Here is a 21378-nt window from a genome sequence, read left to right as displayed (position 1 = left end):
TCGAAGTTCGATATTTGCTCATTGATTGTAAATGATCAATATTTGAAGTTCGGTTTTTTTCTTTTGCTCATTGTTCCTAAATGAGCAAATATTAAAGTTCGGAATTTAAACATTTGCTCATTATTACTAAATGAGCAATTTTTAAAGTTTGGAATTTAAACATTTGCTCATTAATACTACATGAGCAAATGTTAAAGTTTCTAAATGAGCAAATACTAAATGAGCAAATAGGAGTCTAAACATTTGCTCATTTGTCTCTAAATGAGCAAATTTTAAATTTCGAACTTCGATATTTGCTCATTGATTGGAAATGAGCAAAATTTGGAAGTTAAAAGTTAAACATTAGTTCATTGTTTTTAAATAAGAAAATTTTGAATTTCAATTTAATATTTGCTCATTGTATTTAAATGAACAAAAAATATAGATTAGATTCTAAATATTTGCTCATTATTCTAAATGAGCAAATATTTAAGTTTCGAATCCAAATATTTGCTCATTTGTTTATAAATGAGCAAATTTTAATATTCCTTATGTTTTGCACTCCTCTACTGAACAATGCAGTTCAGATCATCAATGCAGTTCACAAGAAATAAATAGAACACTGAACTAAGCAGTGCAAGATGTAACACAAGAAATAAACACAGCAAAAATATTTTCTCATTTGTTTCCAGTGCCAATTGTATTCCACAATAATTAGTTGTTACACTTAAATACGTTCCAAAATGTACAAAATTGTACTCAAAAAGAATAACTAAGCAGGAAATGTTTATGTTGCTTTTGCTCATTCTTCCCAAAGCTTCCCTTGCTAAGCATTCAGCAGCTTCTTGACGATCATCTACGTGCCTAAATATGTCCACTGCTTCTAGATTCCTAGTTACCTGAGAGAGCCAAAGAGAATGTTTCTAGTAAATAATGTCCACTGATCCGGAAAGAGCATTACACAACTATGAATGAATACTGATCGAGTGAGTACATTAATTACTAACCTGTGATGTTGATGTTGATGTTGATGTTGTGGCATCAGATTAAACCAGACAGGAGATTTGAGAGGGGTTTGTAAGTTGGGGCATTGTGAAAACAAGGTTACCCTATCATCTAGTAGGCTGTAACCAAACAGAATTACACTTCCAGTCAGAGGTTTACAATAACCAAACAGAATTACACACAACAACTATAACAGAATAGAGATGGGTGGGTGATCAAGAGATCACGAACGTAACATTAATAGAGTAACCATTCTGTTATCTTTGCCACGTGAAATAAATAATTCTAGGTTAAAACACTTATTACTAGTCACACTTTCTGATCCGCAAAAGAGACAATATCTTCCCCTCTAGCCCTTACAGTAATATCGAGTTACAGAACCGACAACAATAAATGGTTACTCCATCTTGCAGAGTGGATTAAGATTTTGAGGTTTTTACTCGTGATCATTACCCCCAATCAGCACATAAAATTCAAAACCGCACCCAGTAATCCAGGAATCTATCATAGCTTACTTTATACTTTACCCGACCCCGACCCCCCTCCTCCTGACACACCTCTCCTTCAACCCTCTGTAAATTAATTCTAATCCCTCTCCAAAAGGAAAATGCAATATGTTGAGCTAACAACAATAAACAACTAGGCAAGAGTATATATTGACCATCAACATTTAGGGAAAACTTGCCCACCAGCAGAAAATCAGGAGGAGACTTACAGTAAGAAGGTATTAAAAGAATAATTGTGTTGATGTTGATGGTCAATATATACTCTTGCCTATCATCTAGTAGGCTGTAAGAAGATACAAATTTGAGATCATCATCATTAACAAAGTAGACACAATTCCCTTGGACTCCATGAAAACACCACACATCAAAACTTAATCTTAAGCTAGAATTCATGTAAACCCCATACATCAAAACTTAACTGGTGAAAAGGTGCCAAAAACACAGATTGACAGAAAGTAAATAAGCTGAATTTAATTTGGCAGTTACCTTGCTTAGGTTGTAGTTTTGTTCGGGCAGTTACGACTGTCGTGATAATCATATGCCCCACAAGCTTTACATTTTCTTTTGGGTTTCTGACTTTGCTCAATTGCTGCCTCCTTTTCTCCTACTATTCTATGTCTCTTGCCTTTATTCTTTGATGGTATTGGATTTTGGATATTGAGGTTAGAAGACGCACTAGGACCAACAAAAAGCTCCATCTCTTGAGTTTTTGTCATTGGCACACACTTTCCTTTTTCTACCAAATTCTTACTAAAATCTCTAAGATTATCGAGAAATTGTTGCAAATTTTCCTCATTTCCCTCTGCAAGGCCTACACAGTTAAAAATCTCCGACCAGACTTCCCCTAACATTTTAGTTGTTGTGTTCATCTTCCTACATTCTTCAAGGAAGTTACCATGCATATCAAAAATTGGCCTTTTGGTTGCCTCTTTTGTCCATCGATCAAGAATGTAGTACTCTGGAATCTTTGTAACTTGTCTTGCATTTAAAACACATATTGCATGTTTACATAAAATCCCCAATCTCTCAAACAATTTGCAAGAACATGATGTCATGAGATTTCCAGAATTAAATGTTACCTTACTTGTTTTCTGTCGAGAATGGTCCATGACTTGTGCGATTTCAATATTTTCTTCCATTCTAATAGATCTAATCCCACATCTGAAACAAGCCTTGTACACCTCATCCTGGAACATGTAGAACATTTTTCTGGTATACACCTCAGCTGCATGTTTCTCCAAAGGCAATGGAGTTATAAATTGAGGAACAGAGTGAATGGATTCTGTATTTAGCTTATCTTGCTTGTGCCTTTGTGCATCCATTGCACTTTCAAAACGCATGTAGAATTCTACAAGTGTCACATGCGGATTGGTGAAATTATTGAAAAAACTATTCTCACTTTCTGATCTAGAGGTAGTTCTTAAAATGCCTCCTAACCTGCATTCAATAGCTTAACATATGAAATTTATGACATTTAAAACAAAAAAGTAATCAAAAAATTTTCTGCTCATTTGCACAAATGAGTAATATTTTTGCTCATTTAGACAAATGAGTAAATTTTCTACACAAGTAACTATTATGGTTTGGACAGATTTCTGCTCATTTCCAAAAATGAGTACCTTTTTTGCTCATTTAGCCAAATGAGTAAATTTGTTTTGCTCATTTGTCTAAATGAGTAAATTTATTTTACTCATTTAGACAAATGAGTAAATGAATTTTGCTCATTTGCAGAAATTAAAGTTTCTGATTTTAAATGAGTAAATTTATTTTGCTCATTTGTCTAAATGAGTAAATTTATTTTGCTCATTTGTCTAAATGAGTAAATTTATTTTACTCATTTAAACAAATGAGTAAATGAATTTTGCTCATTTGCAGAAATTAAAGTTTCTGATTATGAATGAGTAAATATATTTTGCTCATTTGTTTAAATGAGTAAATTTATTGAGATGAATGCAATTCCAAAACCCCAAATCAAACCAAATTTGAATTACACAAAATGCAAACATCATCTGAACAATAAAAAAACAACACCCCAATTATAGAAAAGGAGCAAGAATAATTAATAAAAAAAACAAAAGTTGTACCTAATTAATCAAAAAAGGCACAGAAAAAATCAGAAACCCACAAATCTAATAAGGCAGGATTCAAGAAGACAGGATACAAGAAGACTTCAAAAAAGTGAATGCAGGACGTAACTGGTCTGGAAAGAGCATTCTCAGCAACTTAATCTTAAGCTAGACTTCAAGTAAACACCATACATCACAACTTAACTGGTGAAAGGTGCCAAAAAAAACAGATTGACAGAAAGTAAATAAGCAGAAATGATATCAAATTTTTGATGAGATTAAATTAGATTAACAAAATAACAAAATTTGACATCAATGCATATTAATAAAGAGAGAAAATGCTGCCATACCTGAGATCTCTAAAGTAGCATGGTATCCAATGTTCTCTTATTGAAAACATATGTTGGAACCAACCATTCTCCACAAGGTTATATTGAACCATAAGCGAGTTCCAAGTAGCTTCAAATTCCTCGGATTCTTGTTCCATGTCCCACACACACTCATTTAACAACTTAAGAAAATCTTCATCTTGTTTGAGCTCAGGGCCTACTTTTTCAGGAACTTTTTTCATTATATGCCACAAACAAAGTCGGTGGCGAGTGTTAACAAACACCTCATTTATGGCAACTTTCATTGCCGGATCTTGATCGGTTATCAAATATCTAGGCTCACAATTTCCCATAGCATTAAGGAAAGTCCTAAAAAGCCATTCAAATGATTGAGCATCTTCTTTAGAAAGTAAACCAACCCCAAATGTTATGCAAGACTTGTGATGGTCTACTCCGGTGAAAGGAGCTAAAACCATTGAGTATGTGTTGGAGTCGTAGGTGCAATCAAAGGATATCATCTCTCCAAACAATGAATAATTTTTACGGCTAGTTGCATCCGCCCAAAACAGATGGGAAACATGATCATGTTCATCTAGGGCATAATCAAAGTAGAACCCATTGAAAACATCTCTTTTTCGTATAAAATTCTCAATTAACATCTTAGCATCATCACCCTTGATGTGCTCCTTCAAATCTCTATGAAAGTTCATAAAGTCTTTCATTGTGGCTCCAACATTGTCGTAACTACCTACATTTTCCTTAAATAGCCGAAAAGATTTCGTTGGTCCAATGTTCATTCTTGTATTATTATTCACAAAATTCTTGTGAACCATCGTCATTTTCCTTGAACTTCTCAAATATGGCATGGATGTAGGAGAGGCTAGGCAATGGTTATGAGGCTCAAAAAATTTGGTAACTTTGTATTCTCCATCTTCATTGATAAGATTCCAAATGATTCTAGCCTTGCAACCAACTCGCTTTGAGTTTCTTTTACGGCGTCGCTTCCCTTTTTCATCATAATTACCTTCGGATTCTAAGATACCTTCTCTACTACAAAGATAATACTTTTGAATGATACCTTTGCTATTCTTGTATACCGTAGCTGAACGAACGTCAAAACCACATATTACAGCATACTCCTTATAAAATTCGATAGCCTTTTCTAAAGTTTTGAATACCATTCCTTCACGTGGTTTCTTATCTTCAACACAATATGGAATCCATTCCCTAGTTCCATCTTGAGTCAGATATGTTTCTGCTCTAGGACTTCGAATATATTCGATTGGTGTAGGTTGTTCTGTAGGCACTGTAGAGACTGGTGTAGGCGCCGTAGGTACTGTTCTATGCTCCATAGGTTCTGTTGTAGACTCCATAGGGACTGTCGTAGGCACTGTAGATACTCTTGTAGGATTTGCAGGCCCCTCCTTTGCAGGCTCTGTAGGCTCTGTTGTAGGAACTGCAGTAGGAACTGAAATAGGCAATGCACAAGCCAAAAATAATTACATATATTAAATGAAAGCAGTAACAATCAGATTCAAGCAAAACAAAATTAATTTGCTCATTTGACCAAATGAGCAAAATTTAATATTCCAGGCAGTTACTGCTTGTGCAAAAATTTGCTCATTTGACCAAATGAGCAAAATCAAAATGAGCAAAATTAAAATTAAAATTAAAATGACCAAATGAGCAAAATTAAAATTTGCTCATTTGACCAAATGAGCAAAATTAATTTGCTCATTTGACCAAATGAGCAAATTTACATATTTCAGGCTTTTACTGCTTGTGGTAAAGTTTGCTCATTTGACCAAATGAGCAAAATTTAATATTCCAGGCAGTTACTGCCTGTGCTAAAATTTGCTCATTTGACCAAATGAGCAAAATAATTTCTTCCACACATTTACTGATTTTGTCCATATTTGCTCATTTGAACAAATGAACAAATAATTTCCAAAAAATCAGTTTTGCTTCCGTAATTAGCATAAATGAGCAAAATTAGCATAAATGAGCAAAATTGATTCACCCTAAATAGTTGTAACAACTTTGCTCATTTGCTCAATTGGGGGTTTACACTCTAAACAGTTGCAACAATTTTGCTCATTTGGTCAATTGGTTCACATCCTAAATACTTGCAACAATTTTGCTCATTTGCTCAATTGGTTCACACCCTAAATACTTGCAACAATTTTGCTCATTTGCTCAATTGGTTCACACCTTAAACAGTTGAAACAATTTTGCTCATTTGCTCAATTGGTTCACACCCTAAACAGTTGAAACAATTTTGCTCTTTTGCTCAATTGATTATCAGTTGCACTCTCTTTTTTGTTTCTTCAAAAACCAAACAGCAGGGACTTTAAACCCTTCCTAAAACTCAACATGAGTAATTAAAAATTTATGCAATTTACATACCTAATTTTCGCAATTTTCATTCAAAATTACTAATCAACTCTATTCACTATAAATTAATTATTGTTTCATTTATTTTAATATTTTCGCAATTAAAAACAGGGGTTTACTCTCCCTTTCAATTTCTCATGAACAACCAAAGACACAATCAAAATTTATGCAAAATTCATTCAAAATTAACGCAATTTTAATCAATTCATGTTCACAATTAATTTGTAATTTGTTCAATAATTTCGAAAGTTTAGTTTTAAAATTAAAGCTAATTAATTTCAACTAAAAATTAAAAAAAGTACCTTCCATTATGGACGAATTTGAATAGCTTAGCAAGAAGGATGATAAAAACGAGTTGGAAGAATTAATTCTTGGTTTCAGCCATGGACGAATTGCTCATGATTTCTTTAATTCTTGTTTCTTGGATTTCCTAGGTTTTCGCCATTGAAGAGTTTTCGAAAGAAGAAAGAGAATTGTCGGGGTTTGGGGGGAAATTATGTGGCGTTATTTCTTGGTTTGGGGGTTTGTCGCGTTTTTTTCACGCGCCAGATCTACGGCTCAGAATTTCGCGAGATCTACGGCTACGATGGCTTCCTATTCTTCCCATTTTAATGTCCTTCTCATTGGAGGGGGACCCTATATATATATATATATATATATATATATATATATATCAATGTTGGTTTCCATAATATACTACATAGTAACAAGAACAGAAATGAAGTCTTTATCATGTCTTGTGAAGATATAACAGGACTCTCAATTAGAAATAGATCAGTTTTCTGAATCATGAGATGACCCAAGTGCACCAATATTATTACAGAACTCAAGTTTGACATAGAGGCCTGAAGACTATATGAAAATCCTTTGATTGAAAGTTATCTGTTGAGAGAAATAGTAGCTCACTTTAAACTCAAAGCTGAAATGATGATGATGAAGAAACTATGTAACATGTGAAATCATAGAAAATTGGCAGACATTGAGCACCAAAAATGCTCGTTATAATCATCTGGCACATTAAATTACCTTCTGGATGGTAAAGCCTCCTTCGCCAAGCTTGTTTGAAGGGTCAAAATCTCCAGTAGCTAACCTCAATTCAGCATAACTGAAAGTGTATGGTTTGGCATCGTTGCCTAAAAGCTCTGGAAAACGAAAGACATCAAGTATCACTAACAAGAGTAGTACGCTTGAAGATGGTTGATGCAAATCAAATAAGATTAGACAAGGGATGGTACACATTCGGACTCTTGAACTTGAAAACATATTACTCCAGAAATTTCCCGTTACTTCTTTTATGTTGAAATGTATGACTGCATTAGTAACTGGAAGAGATATCGCATTTGTATAAATTTCATGTTCTATTAGGCATACCATCTTCTCCTGAACGCGATCTCTTTCTTCTTTGAAAAAACCAACATGCACCAAAAGAAAGAAGGGAAATGACCCTAACAGGAACAACAATTACAGCAATGTTACAAGTGTTTGTTGTTGGGCTTGAGAACCTTGGTTGAAACACTGAGTAACAGGTAGTCGGTTACTAAATAAACAGAAATATGACCTAATAATAAAAGTATTATTGAATTATGTGAACATTAGATTACATAGAGTAACACTGAGAGTTGAAATTAATGGCCTATATGTTCCCTGGTTTGGTATGCAGTAGGTTCCCTTTCCAGCCCAGAAAAGATGTATTTCAAGGTAGTTTTCTGTCACAGTAGTAGTATAATTTCTTTGAACATGACTAAAATGATCGGCCTCCTGCCTCCCTACGTATATCGAAATTTCGTTCCACTCCGTTTCCCTTGTAAAATATATTGAAAATTTTATAAAATAAGATATAACTACAAACAATTAATAACCAGATTTTTGTATGTGATCAATCTAAAATAATATTCAGCCAAGCAAATTGAATACTTTAAAATTAGTTGTAAACATCGTCCCTACCCGAGCCAAGATAATTTATAAGTTCATAACATTCAGCCAAGCAAGCCCTAATATATACCAATGAAGCTCCAAGAAATCTTTTGTAGAACATCATCACTGACACTCAAACTAGCAATACACTGTGCCATATGACCATGTAATACGTCCATACAGATGTATAAATAAAGGATCTAACTCATTTCAAGCAAGGCTCACTGATAAAATCAGGTTCATCATACCTAAAGTTACGTTCCCCCTTCAGACGAGAACTTCAGTCCAGGAAATGATCACCAAAACACAACAATAAATACTGACAAGCAGCTATGAACACTTAGACAACCATAGCAAAGTCAGTGTAATTTATGTTACAGAGCAATAAACATGGACACAGTAGAAATCAAAGAACAGAAAATCAGATGCACAGAAAAAAAGTAAAAAATGGAGGATAGGTGTTAAACAGTACACCCACACCCTTTTATCACAGGGAAAAAACCCATGAATACTGAACTCTTTCATCATATCCACTGAACCCCAGGAAATTCTAACAGCATGTAAAAATGAACCTCTTTCTGGCCACACCATTTCCAACTAATTGCTTTCATAACATCAAGAAGGATTCACAGGGGAGTGCAGCACAACTCAAAAAGTGAAACATATTAACCAACGGTCAAGAAATCTCATATCCTGGTATTTAATACACCCCTAAACCAGAAAGTGATCGGTCAAATAGATAATATTTCATTTAAGAGAAACAATGATCTATCCAAGTGATTATTAGAAGGCAAATAATAAGAGTATAAGTTCCTTAAAACAAAATTATATACATAGGGTTGAAATTCTAAGTCTACATAACACCATGTGATCAGCAAAAATGAATATTGAGCTTCCTCTTAACCCCAAAAATGCTTACGGCTCCCCAAATCAGCAAAAGAACCAATGTCAGTGTGGCATTGACTATCCCAAAGTGCATGTCGCTCACAAAATCAAACCACCATTACAACTAATTTTAAGCTTTTCAAGAAACCACACATATAAGCTTAAGCAACAGGGCAAGGCAGGGGTTCAAACAGTTTCATCTTTTCAAAGTAACTATACCTCCAATGCCACAAAGAAATAGAAAAATTCATTTTTCATTCGAACATTTCAAAGTAACAAGAGAAAACATCTATGCAAAATCCTATACTGGCATGATAACATCTATGCAAAATCCTATACTGGCTCAACAGTCAACACTCAACACATTGAAAATCACTTGGGGTTAGGCTCATGACTCGAAACAACTTCAGAACTACAGATAGCTATGCCTCTAGGTCGGTCATAAAAATATAATTTCAACATCTTCAATTTACTGTTCATCATTTCAACACTCAGCAATACACACTAACCACCATCACCAACCCAATTACACAAGAACACAATTCATCATCAACATCTACTACACCATTCAAATACTAGAAATAATCAAACACAACTTCATCATAATATCATATCATCCACAACTACTACAACAATATATTTACCTCATAAGGTACGGAATCTCGCCTTTTACTCGTTGTCTGCAACTTCAATCAACATCGACCAATATGTTGGTAATTGGGGAAGATGAACAATGTCGGCTGCAAATTTTTTAGTTTTCCCTAAATTTTAGGTTTTTGCTACATGAGATTCGCTTCTCTCCTTGAGCGCGCAACTTCACTCAAAATTTTGGAATGAATTATTGAAATCATTTCCATTGATTTGAAATTCAAATGAGACGTGCTCAAACGGCTGTTAACTCTTTGGTTTCTCCGTCGATAAACATTAAACAACAGTTTCCATCCAATTTCCTTTCTCCTTTTATTTTCTCTTGAATTTGCATTTTCCTTTTTATTTTCCCCTAACTGTTGCATTCCTTCCTTTTTTGCCCCCCGATTAACGAGGAAGTCTTTGTCACAAGTGACTTGTGTCCATATTGGACACAAGTGAGTACCAATATAGAATTTGGAGTACCAATACAGAATATGTTAATACCAATACAAATTATGTGAATACCAATAATAACACATATGACTTATATTGGTGGTATTTCTAAGCAATTTTGCATTTTGGTACTGACATATTATATGTTGGTACTCAAGATAATTGTATTTGGATCACTTGTGTCCAAGTCACTTGAGGTTTAGAAACCCTCCCGATTAACGCCCTTTGTTAATCGGGAAGATTAATTGGGGGGCCTCCCGAGAAACCTCTCTTCCAAACAAAAAAACCTCCGTTCCTCCGTACTCTCTTCTTCTTCTTACTCTCGCACTCTCTGCTAAAACCTAGTCCCCTCATTTTCTCTCTCTCCTCTACACCAATGGCGGCGATGATGCAGCCACAGATCATACTCCTCAAGGAAGGCACAGACACATCGCAGGGCAAGGCGCAGCTAATCAGCAACATCAATGCTTGCACTGGTATCGCCGATGTTGTTCGCACTACTCTAGGCCCCAGAGGTATGGACAAGCTTATCCATGACGATAAAGGTAACACCACCATTTCTAATGACGGCGCGACTATTATGAAGCTCCTTGATATTATTCATCCTGCTTCTAAGATCCTCGTCGATATCGCTCGCTCCCAAGATTCTGAGGTATTCCATTTAATTTGGGTAGTTTTGCTTGTTTGTTTGGTAGCTTCTTCGCTTTTTTCGACGGTTTTCTTTATGCCCTTGTTTGAAATGTGTCGCATTTTAAGTTGAATTGAGCTAGATTTGATATTTGGGTTTTAATTCTAGGTCTGTTTGATTGATAGAATTGGATAGAATGCAATATGCAACATTTTACTGGATTTAGTTTGATGAATTATTGTGTAGTTTTTTATTAATGTTTGAAGGTTAGGGTTTTGGTGGGATAATTTTTTTTTTTTTTTTTTTTTTTTGCTTTTTCTATATTGCTTCTGCGTATATTTGATTTTTTTTTTTATAATGTTAGAATGTTAGGCTATTGTTGGCAATTTCTTTGATTTTTTGGGACGGTTTTTGAAATGCCCTTGTTGAAATATGCCACATTTTTACTAATTCAACTTGAACCGAGTTGTATTTAGTGGCTGGGTTGTACTCCTAGGTTTCTTTAACTCGTAGTACTTGATGGAAAGGACTTTGCAAACAAGATTTAAGTTTGATGAATACGGAGTTTATATTTTGAATGTTAGGGGATGGCTAGAATATTTAATATTTTTGGTTTTTATGTATTTTTTTCTTGGTGAATGGGATTTACATTGTTATAGATATTGCATTTTGTTTCTGTAGTTGCATGAGGGATAGGGTTTGATTTGGAATTTTCCCCCCTTCTGCCGTGGTGTTGTATTCACTTGAGTTGGGTATTGGTTTGAACCATCCAATTGCACAGATGTAACAACTTTAAGTGGAATTTTATTTATCATACACGTCTCTTTATATTACTTGTAGTGCATGTTTGGTATAAATTTAAGAAATGGAATTGAATAGAAACAAATAAGAAGGGGAAATGATAATGTCAAGTGCTGAAATTATTAGTCCTTTGGTATAACCAAGGAAATAAACCACTTGTATCAAGGGTAATGATTTTGTTACCATAGGGTTGGAAAAGGTAAGAAGTTAGAATTAGGTCCTAATGGTTACCCTTAGGAAATAGAGTATATTACCTACCTATCATACCAAACAATAGGTAATGAAACGGTTCATTGATTCCATTTCCAACACCTAAAAAACACTATGCCAAACAGGCTCATAGTTCACTTCCATGTGTGAGCGAAACTATGTGAAATACTTAGTGCATTTGAAGTATATATTTCCATTGTTTTGGTCATCGCAATATCTTTTATAGAAGAAGTATTTGATACTTGCTGTTACCAAACACTTAGAATGTGTTAGTTGTTTTGATAAATCAACCAAATGATTGGATTGCTCCTTAAGTTTTTGAATTTGGTTGGATGTATTTACATATGTAATGTGTTATATGCAGGTTGGAGATGGTACCACAACAGTTGTACTACTAGCTGGTGAATTTTTGAAGGAGGCAAAGCCATTTATTGAAGATGGAGTCCATCCGCAAAATTTGATTCGAAGTTACCGAAATGCATCCCAATTGGTATTGCTGCGTAGTTTGTCGTTATTGTTATTTTTAGTTAGTCTTCTTTGTATTGTTACAGGATAACTCTTATTCTTATCAATGTTGTTCCGGAAATTAAATTTTTGTGCAGGCTATTCAGAAGGTTAAAGACTTGGCTATCAGTATTGAGGGAAAGAGTTTGGAAGAGAAGAAAAGCTTACTAGGTAAGTGCGCAGCGACGACACTCAGCTCGAAGCTTATTGGGGGAGAAAAAGAATTCTTCGCACAGATGGTTGTTGATGCGGTTCTTGCTGTTGGAGTTGATGACAGACTGAGCATGATTGGAATTAAAAAGGTAGCTGTCTCTATTGGTGGAGCTTTAGATTATATTAACACGAGCCATCTGATTTTACGCAACTCTTGACCCGTGCACATCCTATAATATATATCTGCTGAGTTATTCAGGAAAATATTCAATTTCACTGTTCCTACCCCTTTCATTGGTTGTTTTTTTGATGGCCCGTCCTAGAACGCTAGCCGTTATATTTGTGAAAGGATTTAGTCGAATTGGGTCATAGAATTTACATCCAAAAATTGCTGGTACTGACCATTAATTCCTTTACCGAAATTGTATGATGTTCTTATTGCACTAGGCTGCCAGTTTAATCGGTGTCTTTGTTGGAGGATTGTTGGCAAGAAGGGCTAAGGTCTGGCAGACTAGAATTCTACAAGATATCTAGAGGCACTTTATGTGAAGTTGATAGATTTTTCTGGTATGAGGATGAATTTTAGCTACAGGTGGGCTCGTGCCTTGAAACATGCTCTAAATTATTTTATGTCATGTTTTATTCTATTAACGATTCCAAGAGTTTTTAAACTATCAACATGCTTTTCTTTTACATAGTCATGAAATGATAATGAATTTATGGTAAGTCGCACAAGCAATGGTAGTTGGAATGAAGTCATGCAACTAAGTATATTATTAAGTTTGAATGTGTAAACTGAGTTATATGTATTTGAGGTTTAAACTGTTCTAAGCATTTTCAGAGAATTCATCAGCAGGGCATTGGTAAATCAGGTTTAGGATTTTCCATCTTCAGCTATGTTTCTGTTGAGTTGTCTTTAATTCTTTATACACCATCCTATCTATACTAATCTCTTTCCTTAACCAGTAATTAGTCAAGGTTTATGCAAATAAGCTAAATCTTTTTTGGTTATGGAAATTCTTTACCTACGAGTTTGTATGGAAACACTAGATACAATTAGTTCTAGAAATGGCCATTATGCATGTGATTCTGTCTTAATTCTACTGATGAATCCTAGAGCACAAGGCCATCTTTAGTCAGTTGGCAGTCTTGGCACTACTGTGGAAGCAGGTTCTAACTTTTTGTCACTCTCAGCAGCTGGCTATATTATGGGATTTTTTTTTGGGTGAAGTAAAGTAGTGTACCAATCATCAGTCTGCTTCTTGTGGCAAACTTGGCAATCTTTTATATTATGGTCTATGGAGTTCTTTAAGAGTAAATGACTGTAAATGCTGACTACTTTTCAATCTAGATCTTGCTGATCTGGGGTCTGGTCCCGCTTTAAATAGAAATGGTCCTCTTTGTTTGAGATTGGTAACTGTCTCTTTCAAAAGAGACACAAAGAAATTATAGAGGAAAGAGATATGAATGGTAGTAATTGATCTGGTCTAGGAGTGCCTACTATGCTATCTTGCAGATCCTGCATATTTCTGGGAACCCTACAGGTTTCTTCTTGCCTTAGCAGCCTTAAGGAAGAAATTTCTAGGGCATAAGTAGTTGCTCCCCCCCTTAACTCATCCAGTTTCCACTGACTCGTTAATATAAGGCTAGGAATGAATGCAATCAGTGGTGTGGAAAAGGGGGTGAAAAATAAGGGTTTTCAGGACCATGTTGTAGGAATACAGCAAGATGTCCCCGCGATTGTAGAAGGGGTTTCAATTACAGGATACTCAGAAAGAGGTGAGCAACTTCAGACCTTCAGTTGATGTTTTACTCTCCCTATCCTATCCTATCTCTTGAAGAACCCGCGCTAACTTCAGCAATCACTTGTTAGGGTGCTACTTAGGGTCGTATGTTCTTTTTTTCATAGATCAAACCCAAATGCTTTTGTAAACATGTATATGCTCAAAAGATTTTCTTTTGATATTTTATGGAATCCTTGATAGTGAGACAGGAATAATATAGTTGGCGTTTCATGTAGGTACCAGGAGGCAACATGCGGGATTCATTTCTTGTCAACGGTGTAGCGTTTAAGAAGACATTTTCTTATGCTGGTTTTGAACAGCAGCCTAAGAAATTTCTGTCACCTAAGATACTCCTGTTGAACATTGAGTTGGAACTGAAATCTGAGAAAGAAAATGCAGAGATAAGGTAAACTTAGTTGATGATTTGTTTACTGACATATTGTATGCATTTGGTTTTCTTACGTTAACTCCTCTCTGCTGCAGGCTTTCAGATCCATCCCAATATCAGTCAATTGTTGATGCTGAATGGAATATCATTTATGACAAATTAGACAAATGTGTGCAGACTGGTGCTAAAATTGTTCTTTCGCGGTTGGCAATTGGAGACCTGGCAACACAGGTAATGACTTTTGAACCTTCCTGTGATTGACCTTTGTGTGCTTTATGTTTATACTTATATTTTGCTTGTATTGCATTTACCTTGTCTGATGAAGATCACTGAAGTGGTTCAATTGGGTGAGACGGTGGTATGGGCAATTTTGTTTAAATCAACTCTAGAAGAACAGAACTTCGCATTTCCTCTCTTGCAGAGGGATGCTACTCATGCTAGTTTGTTTTTTTTTCATAATTAAGATAGTTCGTTATTAAAAAATATAGATTCTCTTTATTGATATATTCGATATATGTTAAGATGAGCTATGGGTTTATTTACATACTTCATCTGTAGGTTAAATAAGAGGGACTCAAAATTAGTGATGTTCGTAATGGAACTGCTCAACAGTTGTGACTGTGCAGTGTCTTCTTCTTTGATGGTTTTATCTTGATGAGATCAGATCTTCTTTTATTTCTTTTTGTTCTTGTTAAATGGACGATACGCTATTCTGTAAACATGTGTTGGTTCCTAAAAATTATATAACACAAAATGATAGACATGCGATATGTCATTTTTTAGGCCATGTTTGCATTCTGAATTCATAAATATTCAATTCGCATGTCTCAGGGAAGGAAGGTTATTGTTGATTGTCAACCTTAATGTTTTTTCCTCTAGTTGAATGTGTCTTATCTAGTCATCCTTTACATTGCTGTGTATTTTGTTCTGTACTTGTTTGAGTGAGTTAGTCAACCTTAATGTTTTTAGCTCTAGTTGAATGTGTCTTGTCTAAGGATTTCTTTGTCGTAAGAAAATATTTTATAAATTTTAGAGTATATTTTGTAGTGTAGCTATCAAATTATCTATTATTTATGGGGTAGATAGAGTCTTAGACAGCCGAGAGAGCTAAATCTAGAAGCTTATGCTGGCGAGGATGTGATTGTTTCTTAGATTGCAACTATACAGTTCCGTAACTTTCGCTTTTCTCGCCTTGGGCTGGGTCCTCATAATAAATACCATTTGGGCTGAGCACAAACATTAAGAAAGGAAGTAAATATCAAGAATGCCCATGTGATAACAAACAAATTAAGTAGAAAATGTTAGGTATTAATGATAAATACTTCCTCCGATTTTCAATACTCGCAGCGTTTGGATTTTTTACACTAATCACATATTCTACTTCGACTCTTGTTAGTGATTTATATGTAACATAAAACATAGACATGTGAGATCTTGTTAGCTTAGTCTCAATGTGTATTTTCAAACTATCAACTTTTATAATTTTTGCTTAAAGAGAATTAAAGATATTAATGATCAAAGTTATGCATTGGCATGCGTGAAGTGAATAACGTTGCGAGTAAAAACGAACAGAGGAAGTATAAAATATGTATAAGAGTAAAATGGGTATTTGGTGTGTGAACACACAAAAAGGCATGTGAATGCATACATACCATTAGAGAAAATGATACAAGTAATATGCAACTTTCAAAAAAAGAAAAAAAACGGAGGAAATATTGTTTTTGAATCTCTTACCGAGTTACCTCCATACTTTGTGGCCCCACTTGCTATCACCTCCCCCCAAAAAACATTAGAAAAATATCCACTTATGTGTTTTAACCCACCACAATTTCTCTCCTTTATACTTCTGCCCAACTCAATTTGGAAGTTCAATTGGGGACGAAGGGAGTAGGGTAGATAATATAAAAAATGAAATGAGAAGAAATAAGTTGGGAGGCAACGTATGTTAACACTTAACAGTGACGTGTGAGTCAAAACTTATATGAAGTAGGCACTTAGTTGCCGAGTAGAGGCAGGCCTAAGAATATTTGATGATGTGGTTGTGGCAAGACTTGTCCCGCTAAGAGTTAATGGAAGATATGGCTTTTTGAGTGGGTTGTAGTGTTGTGCTAGGTTTTATGTGGTGGATCATAAGGTGTCTTCCTTTTAAGATAGGTTTGTGGGCAATATGATTTTCCCCCTATCTTACCTTTCCTCAACTCATTTGTCTATGTTGTGATTGCTACTGCACTGATATCTTGTATACCTTAAAATTTAGGAATTTAATGCTTTAGTTTTGTAAGTTTCCGTATTATATTTTGCTATTGCTGTGTGTGTTATCTTTTCACTTCCAACCATTATTTACTAATCTACTTGTTTCATCAATTGCTTATTATAGTTCGATAATTCAATATTTAATCACTTTCAAATTTGTTTATCCTTTTAAAACATACATTTTTTATTTTGTAAAATGTTCGTAATAATTGTATGCGGGTGATGGTTTATGGTCAATTGTTCCTTTTGGTAATCTTGTAGTCTTATGATTTACAGATTAATTCTGATATTAGTTCACAGCCATGATGAATTCTCCTTATCTGCAGTATTTTGCTGATAGAGATATTTTCTGTGCTGGCCGTGTTGCTGAAGAAGATCTACAGCGTGTTGCTGCTGCAACTGGTGGGACTGTCCAAACATCAGTCAACAACATAATTGATGAGGTATGGTTAGTTTGATTGCTGCTGATATGAGATGGGATTTAATATATTTTTTTATTCTGAGTAATCTTGGATTTGGAAGGTTCTTGGAACATGTGAGATATTTGAGGAGAAGCAAGTTGGAAATGAGAGGTTCAATATTTTCAGTGGATGTCCTTCTGGTCATACAGCCACCATTGTTCTTCGTGGTGGAGCTGATCAGGTGAGTGATTGACTTCCTAGTATGTTAACTATGCTTTGTTATTTATATTTTTCTTGATATGCATTTCTTGTATCATTTCAGTTCATTGAAGAAGCAGAGCGCAGCCTGCACGACGCTATTATGATAGTTAGAAGAGCTGTTAAGAACTCTACCGTTGTTGCTGGTGGTGGGGCCATAGATGTATGTGATATAATAACAAAATTAACTCTGCCGTGGTCACTTTATAATGGTATTTTCTGTGCTGATGTGGTTATGTTTTTCAGATGGAAATAAGCCGACACCTAAGACAGCATGCCAGAACAATAGCTGGAAAATCTCAGCTGTTTATAAACTCTTATGCCAAAGCTTTGGAGGTTGGTCCTGATTTATGCCTTTGTTATCATTGCTTTCAAATTCTCTTTCCAAGAAATATGTTCTTTCCATGGAGGCCATGACCTGGTGTGGAGATGTTACAGCCCCATTTGTGCCTTGGTCTTCAGCCTTCCGTTATAGTTCTGTTATTGCTTGACATCAAGTTCTGCAACGTGCAATTAATTTAAGCCTTTATCTATGTAGTACTTTTTCCGTTGCACTGAAATTGACACTTGTAAACGACACAATATATTGGGCAAGAGGAGAGAGGCAACAAGTGGGTTGCTAACCCATGTAATCATACAATAAGTAAAAAGCATATCTTAATGAATATATAGAGAAGGGGGGAGAGAAAGGGTGGGCCAGGTATTAAAAAAGTGAATGAGAAAGTTGCCAGAAAGCTAAGTGTTGCAATTTTTTTGAAACACCCCAAAATAGCAAGTTTGCAACGGAGAGAGTAAAAGATATGAAGTTGCGATTTTTTACCATCTAACGCTGTAGCTGACTATCCTTCGTTTTTTCAATTGGTTGCACATATCTTTGATAATACTTCTCCGCTTGCTTAAAAATACTCCGTCGTATATCAGGTAATCCCAAGACAGCTTTGTGACAATGCTGGATTTGATGCGACGGATGTGCTGAACAAATTGAGACAGAAGCATGCGCTTCCCTCTGGTACTGTTGCTTCTATTCATGTGTCCAATGATTTGACCCGACCCTGTTATATGTTAAAGATTAGGGGCTGGAAAAGACGTTTAATGGTAGCTTAACATTTTTATTTGTAGGTGAGGGTGCTAATTATGGGGTGGACATCAACACTGGAGGAATAACTGATTCCTTTGCCAATTTTGTTTGGGAGCCAGCAGTTGTCAAAGTATGTATTATTTCTGTTTGTGCTAGATTGTTGTAGCATATGGCATTTATTTCACCGGGCAACTATTATATTGTTCCAGATAAATGCAATAAATGCAGCTTCAGAAGCAGCCTGTCTTGTCTTGAGCGTTGATGAAACAGTGAAGAATCCCAAGGTAAAAAAAAATACGAAGTATATGATATTGTTGATTGTCTACTGGTTAGCTGTTTGATATTTTGAATGATTATTGATTACTCGTTGAGTTAAAAAAAGTAGTGTTGTATTGTCATAACTTGTTCAATAAAAAAAAAGTATTCCACTTGAGTTTATCCTGTACTGCCAAGAAGAAACTAGAGTGATTTTTTGTCATAAAGTTAGGTACAAATGATTGTATAAAATAATGGGTGGAGATTAAATTTCACATTAAAATGGGCTGTCTGTTAATAGAGGGAAATGTGCAACTCCAGTAAGCAGAGAACTTGGAGAGATATTTAAATGAACTTGTGGTGTACTGCAGTCAGAGAGTGCTCAAGGAGATGCTGCTGCTATGGGAGGTAGAGGACGAGGAGCAGGTGGCCGCGGGCGGGGAATGAGAAGGCGATGAACGCAATCCCCTGAATTATTAGCTGAAGTTTTGACCTGTTTGTGCTATGTCGAGGAAAAGGCAATGTTTCAAGCGTAATCCTGCTGAATGGAAGACCAATCGCATGTAGGCTCAACAAATTGGTGCTCTAGACAAAACTGTTTTAATCAAGCTGTGTATTGTGCTTCCCAATTACATTTTGATTATAATGTTGAAAGCGGTTGTGCTGTGTTGGGGAAGCTGTTTGTCAAGTGTTGGAGGGTTTTGTCGCGTAGTTGTTTTGAAAATTTTGGTTTGTGTAGGGATTAGTTGATATTTTATCCATTATTAACACTCTTTAAGTTTTTTTGGGTCTATGTTTTATGTACTTTAACTATTGCAACATAATAGTAATTAGTAATCAAGAATCCAGAAAACACACATTATTCAAGGAGTAATTAGTGTATAATAGTATGTGTGCATTTCATAAAATTTCTTGTAGAATCGAGGATTTCATTCTGTACATGTACATGCCAGATGGTGAACTATCAACTGCATCTAATCTCCAAAAATTACCAGTTAGTATTTCTGTTTTTGAAATGGAATATTATAGAATCTCCATGAACAACACGGTATTTACATAAGATCTCTCTTTTTTTTTTTTTTTTTTTTTTCCTCTTAAACGAGTTCCCAGAAGGGCTTGGTTGACCCATTTGTTTTGAGAAAGAAGAAATATATCGATCAATTTCAAATCTTTCTTTTTCAATTGATCATTTTGCAAGAATTCAGTCGGTTAATTTTTAGCGTCATATCGACTCATGTGATATTTGATTATACAACCTACTTCCTTTTGTTCTCTAAGTGGTTGTTTGGTTGACACACGAGAATTTTATTTCCTAAAAAGTAGATGTATGTTCCATTGTTGGGTTCACAATAGCGAATCTCTTAATCCTACTCAACGAGGCGGAGGAATTAGCTTACCTCTCTAGCTCTCCCCCTACAATCTGAGTGAAAAGTTTGATGAGCATTAGAAATTCTTGTATGTCCAACTTTTTTTTTGATGGGTTGTATGTTCTAGTAACAAACTTGATATTCATAAATAAAAAAAATTAGATATTTATGGGCATTAAAATTTTATAGAAAATTATACCATTTTTTTACATGCAACGAAACAAGCACTAATACATTGAATACTTAGTAGCAGTCAGACTCATGTCATTTATAGCACTAGGGCAATATTTGAGGACCTACCACAATGAAAAATGAGTCAAACAAAAAGGGATAGAGTTAATTTCGTTTTTTTTAAATAACGGGAGGAGTGAGTAATGTTATGTTGAATTATTACAATAAATTGCTAAATTTACTAATTTACATTTTTATTCTTTTCCTTTTCTGGGTAAGGAATAGAAAATTTTGTGAATTACTACCTAGGTTTTTTAAAGTACAATTACTCACATAGTTTTTTAGCTATTGTTGTCAATTGCTACTTTTTCCTCTCTTCGGCCAATTAGTCACTAATGACATCGTAACTATTTGTTAATCATAACTAACTTTTGAGCCCGTTCATAGAACGGGCGGTTGTATAATGGTTGTTCAGTTGTCTTTTAAAGTTTTAATTAGTGAGGACTTGTGATTTTTGGTAATATATGAATTAAATAGAGGTGTAATTTGAAGTAAGGGTGGCAATGGATCGGAGGTAGATCGGGCCGATGGAGATTCATCCGCCTCCATCCGTCAACTTTTCATCCATCATCCAACCCATCCGTCACTCCATTTACCCTCCATCCACATCCGACTCATCCATCATGCATCCGGGGATGAATCAGGTGGATCGGATGATTAGCCGGTGTAATTAAAATTATCGTCAACTTTATTTATAATATCAATCAATATAAAGTAATATGTGTTAATATAGTGGACAAATGAATTATAATTTTGATACATTTACATTATAAAATAACCAAAAATACTAATAATAAAAAAATAAATAAGTAATACATACAGGATTATATTAATAATTAAGTAATTGTAGTAAACAAAATTAATAATTTTAACGGATGGATTGATGGATCAGATGATGGATCGGGT

General features: G+C 35.0%; 2 protein-coding genes across 8 annotated transcripts; one reads left to right on the top strand and one right to left on the bottom strand.

Moving 5' to 3' along the window:
• Positions 1 to 635: 635 nt before the first annotated feature.
• LOC110782693 (protein FAR1-RELATED SEQUENCE 5) lies at positions 636 to 10271 on the bottom strand. Of its 7 annotated transcripts, XR_008932670.1 has the most exons (7): positions 9723 to 10271; positions 7651 to 7724; positions 7306 to 7421; positions 3907 to 5353; positions 1977 to 2927; positions 987 to 1103; positions 636 to 878 (listed from the first exon to the last, which is right to left on the bottom strand). XR_008932670.1 is itself a non-coding variant. In XM_056843359.1 (4 exons), exons 2-3 carry the CDS (start codon positions 5256 to 5258, stop codon positions 1982 to 1984), a joined length of 2298 nt encoding a protein of 765 aa, XP_056699337.1. In that variant the 5' UTR covers positions 5259 to 5353; positions 7306 to 9716; the 3' UTR covers positions 636 to 878; positions 1977 to 1981. The 7 variants fall into 7 exon arrangements, 3 of the variants coding, with proteins under 3 accessions (XP_056699337.1, XP_056699338.1, XP_056699339.1); XR_008932668.1 differs by having other exon boundaries at positions 7306 to 8080; positions 9723 to 10062; XR_008932667.1 differs by lacking the exon at positions 7651 to 7724 and having other exon boundaries at positions 9723 to 10060.
• A 134-nt stretch (positions 10272 to 10405) lies between these two features.
• On the top strand, positions 10406 to 19748 carry LOC110782692 (T-complex protein 1 subunit eta). Its single transcript, XM_056843362.1, has 13 exons — positions 10406 to 10813; positions 12165 to 12290; positions 12403 to 12606; positions 14478 to 14647; positions 14725 to 14860; positions 17209 to 17325; positions 17405 to 17524; positions 17606 to 17704; positions 17788 to 17877; positions 18463 to 18550; positions 18661 to 18749; positions 18829 to 18903; positions 19246 to 19748. The coding sequence occupies exons 1-13, from the start codon at positions 10538 to 10540 to the stop codon at positions 19330 to 19332; spliced, it is 1677 nt and encodes a 558-aa protein (XP_056699340.1). The 5' UTR covers positions 10406 to 10537; the 3' UTR covers positions 19333 to 19748.
• Positions 19749 to 21378: the final 1630 nt, after the last annotated feature.

The sequence above is a fragment of the Spinacia oleracea genome, chromosome 4, assembly GCF_020520425.1.
Source record: "Spinacia oleracea cultivar Varoflay chromosome 4, BTI_SOV_V1, whole genome shotgun sequence".
In the NCBI taxonomy this organism is placed as follows: domain Eukaryota; kingdom Viridiplantae; phylum Streptophyta; class Magnoliopsida; order Caryophyllales; family Amaranthaceae; genus Spinacia; species Spinacia oleracea.
This window is presented reverse-complemented; position numbering and strand designations above follow the sequence as displayed.

What these genes read in the sequence shown, in the direction of transcription:
- LOC110782693 (XM_056843359.1), bottom strand. Translation starts at nt 5,258, where the DNA reads ATGGAGTCTACAACAGAACCTATGGAGCATAGAACAGTACCTACGGCG. An exon ending in TGCTACTTTAGAGATCTCAG is followed by an intron (nt 2,928 to 3,906) that starts GTATGGCAGCAT and finishes TATTGAATGCAG; the next exon opens with GTTAGGAGGCATTTTAAGAA.
- LOC110782692 (XM_056843362.1), top strand. Translation starts at nt 10,538, where the DNA reads ATGGCGGCGATGATGCAGCCACAGATCATACTCCTCAAGGAAGGCACA. An exon ending in TCAACAACATAATTGATGAG is followed by an intron (nt 17,326 to 17,404) that starts GTATGGTTAGTT and finishes TGGATTTGGAAG; the next exon opens with GTTCTTGGAACATGTGAGAT. An exon ending in CTGGTGGTGGGGCCATAGAT is followed by an intron (nt 17,705 to 17,787) that starts GTATGTGATATA and finishes TATGTTTTTCAG; the next exon opens with ATGGAAATAAGCCGACACCT.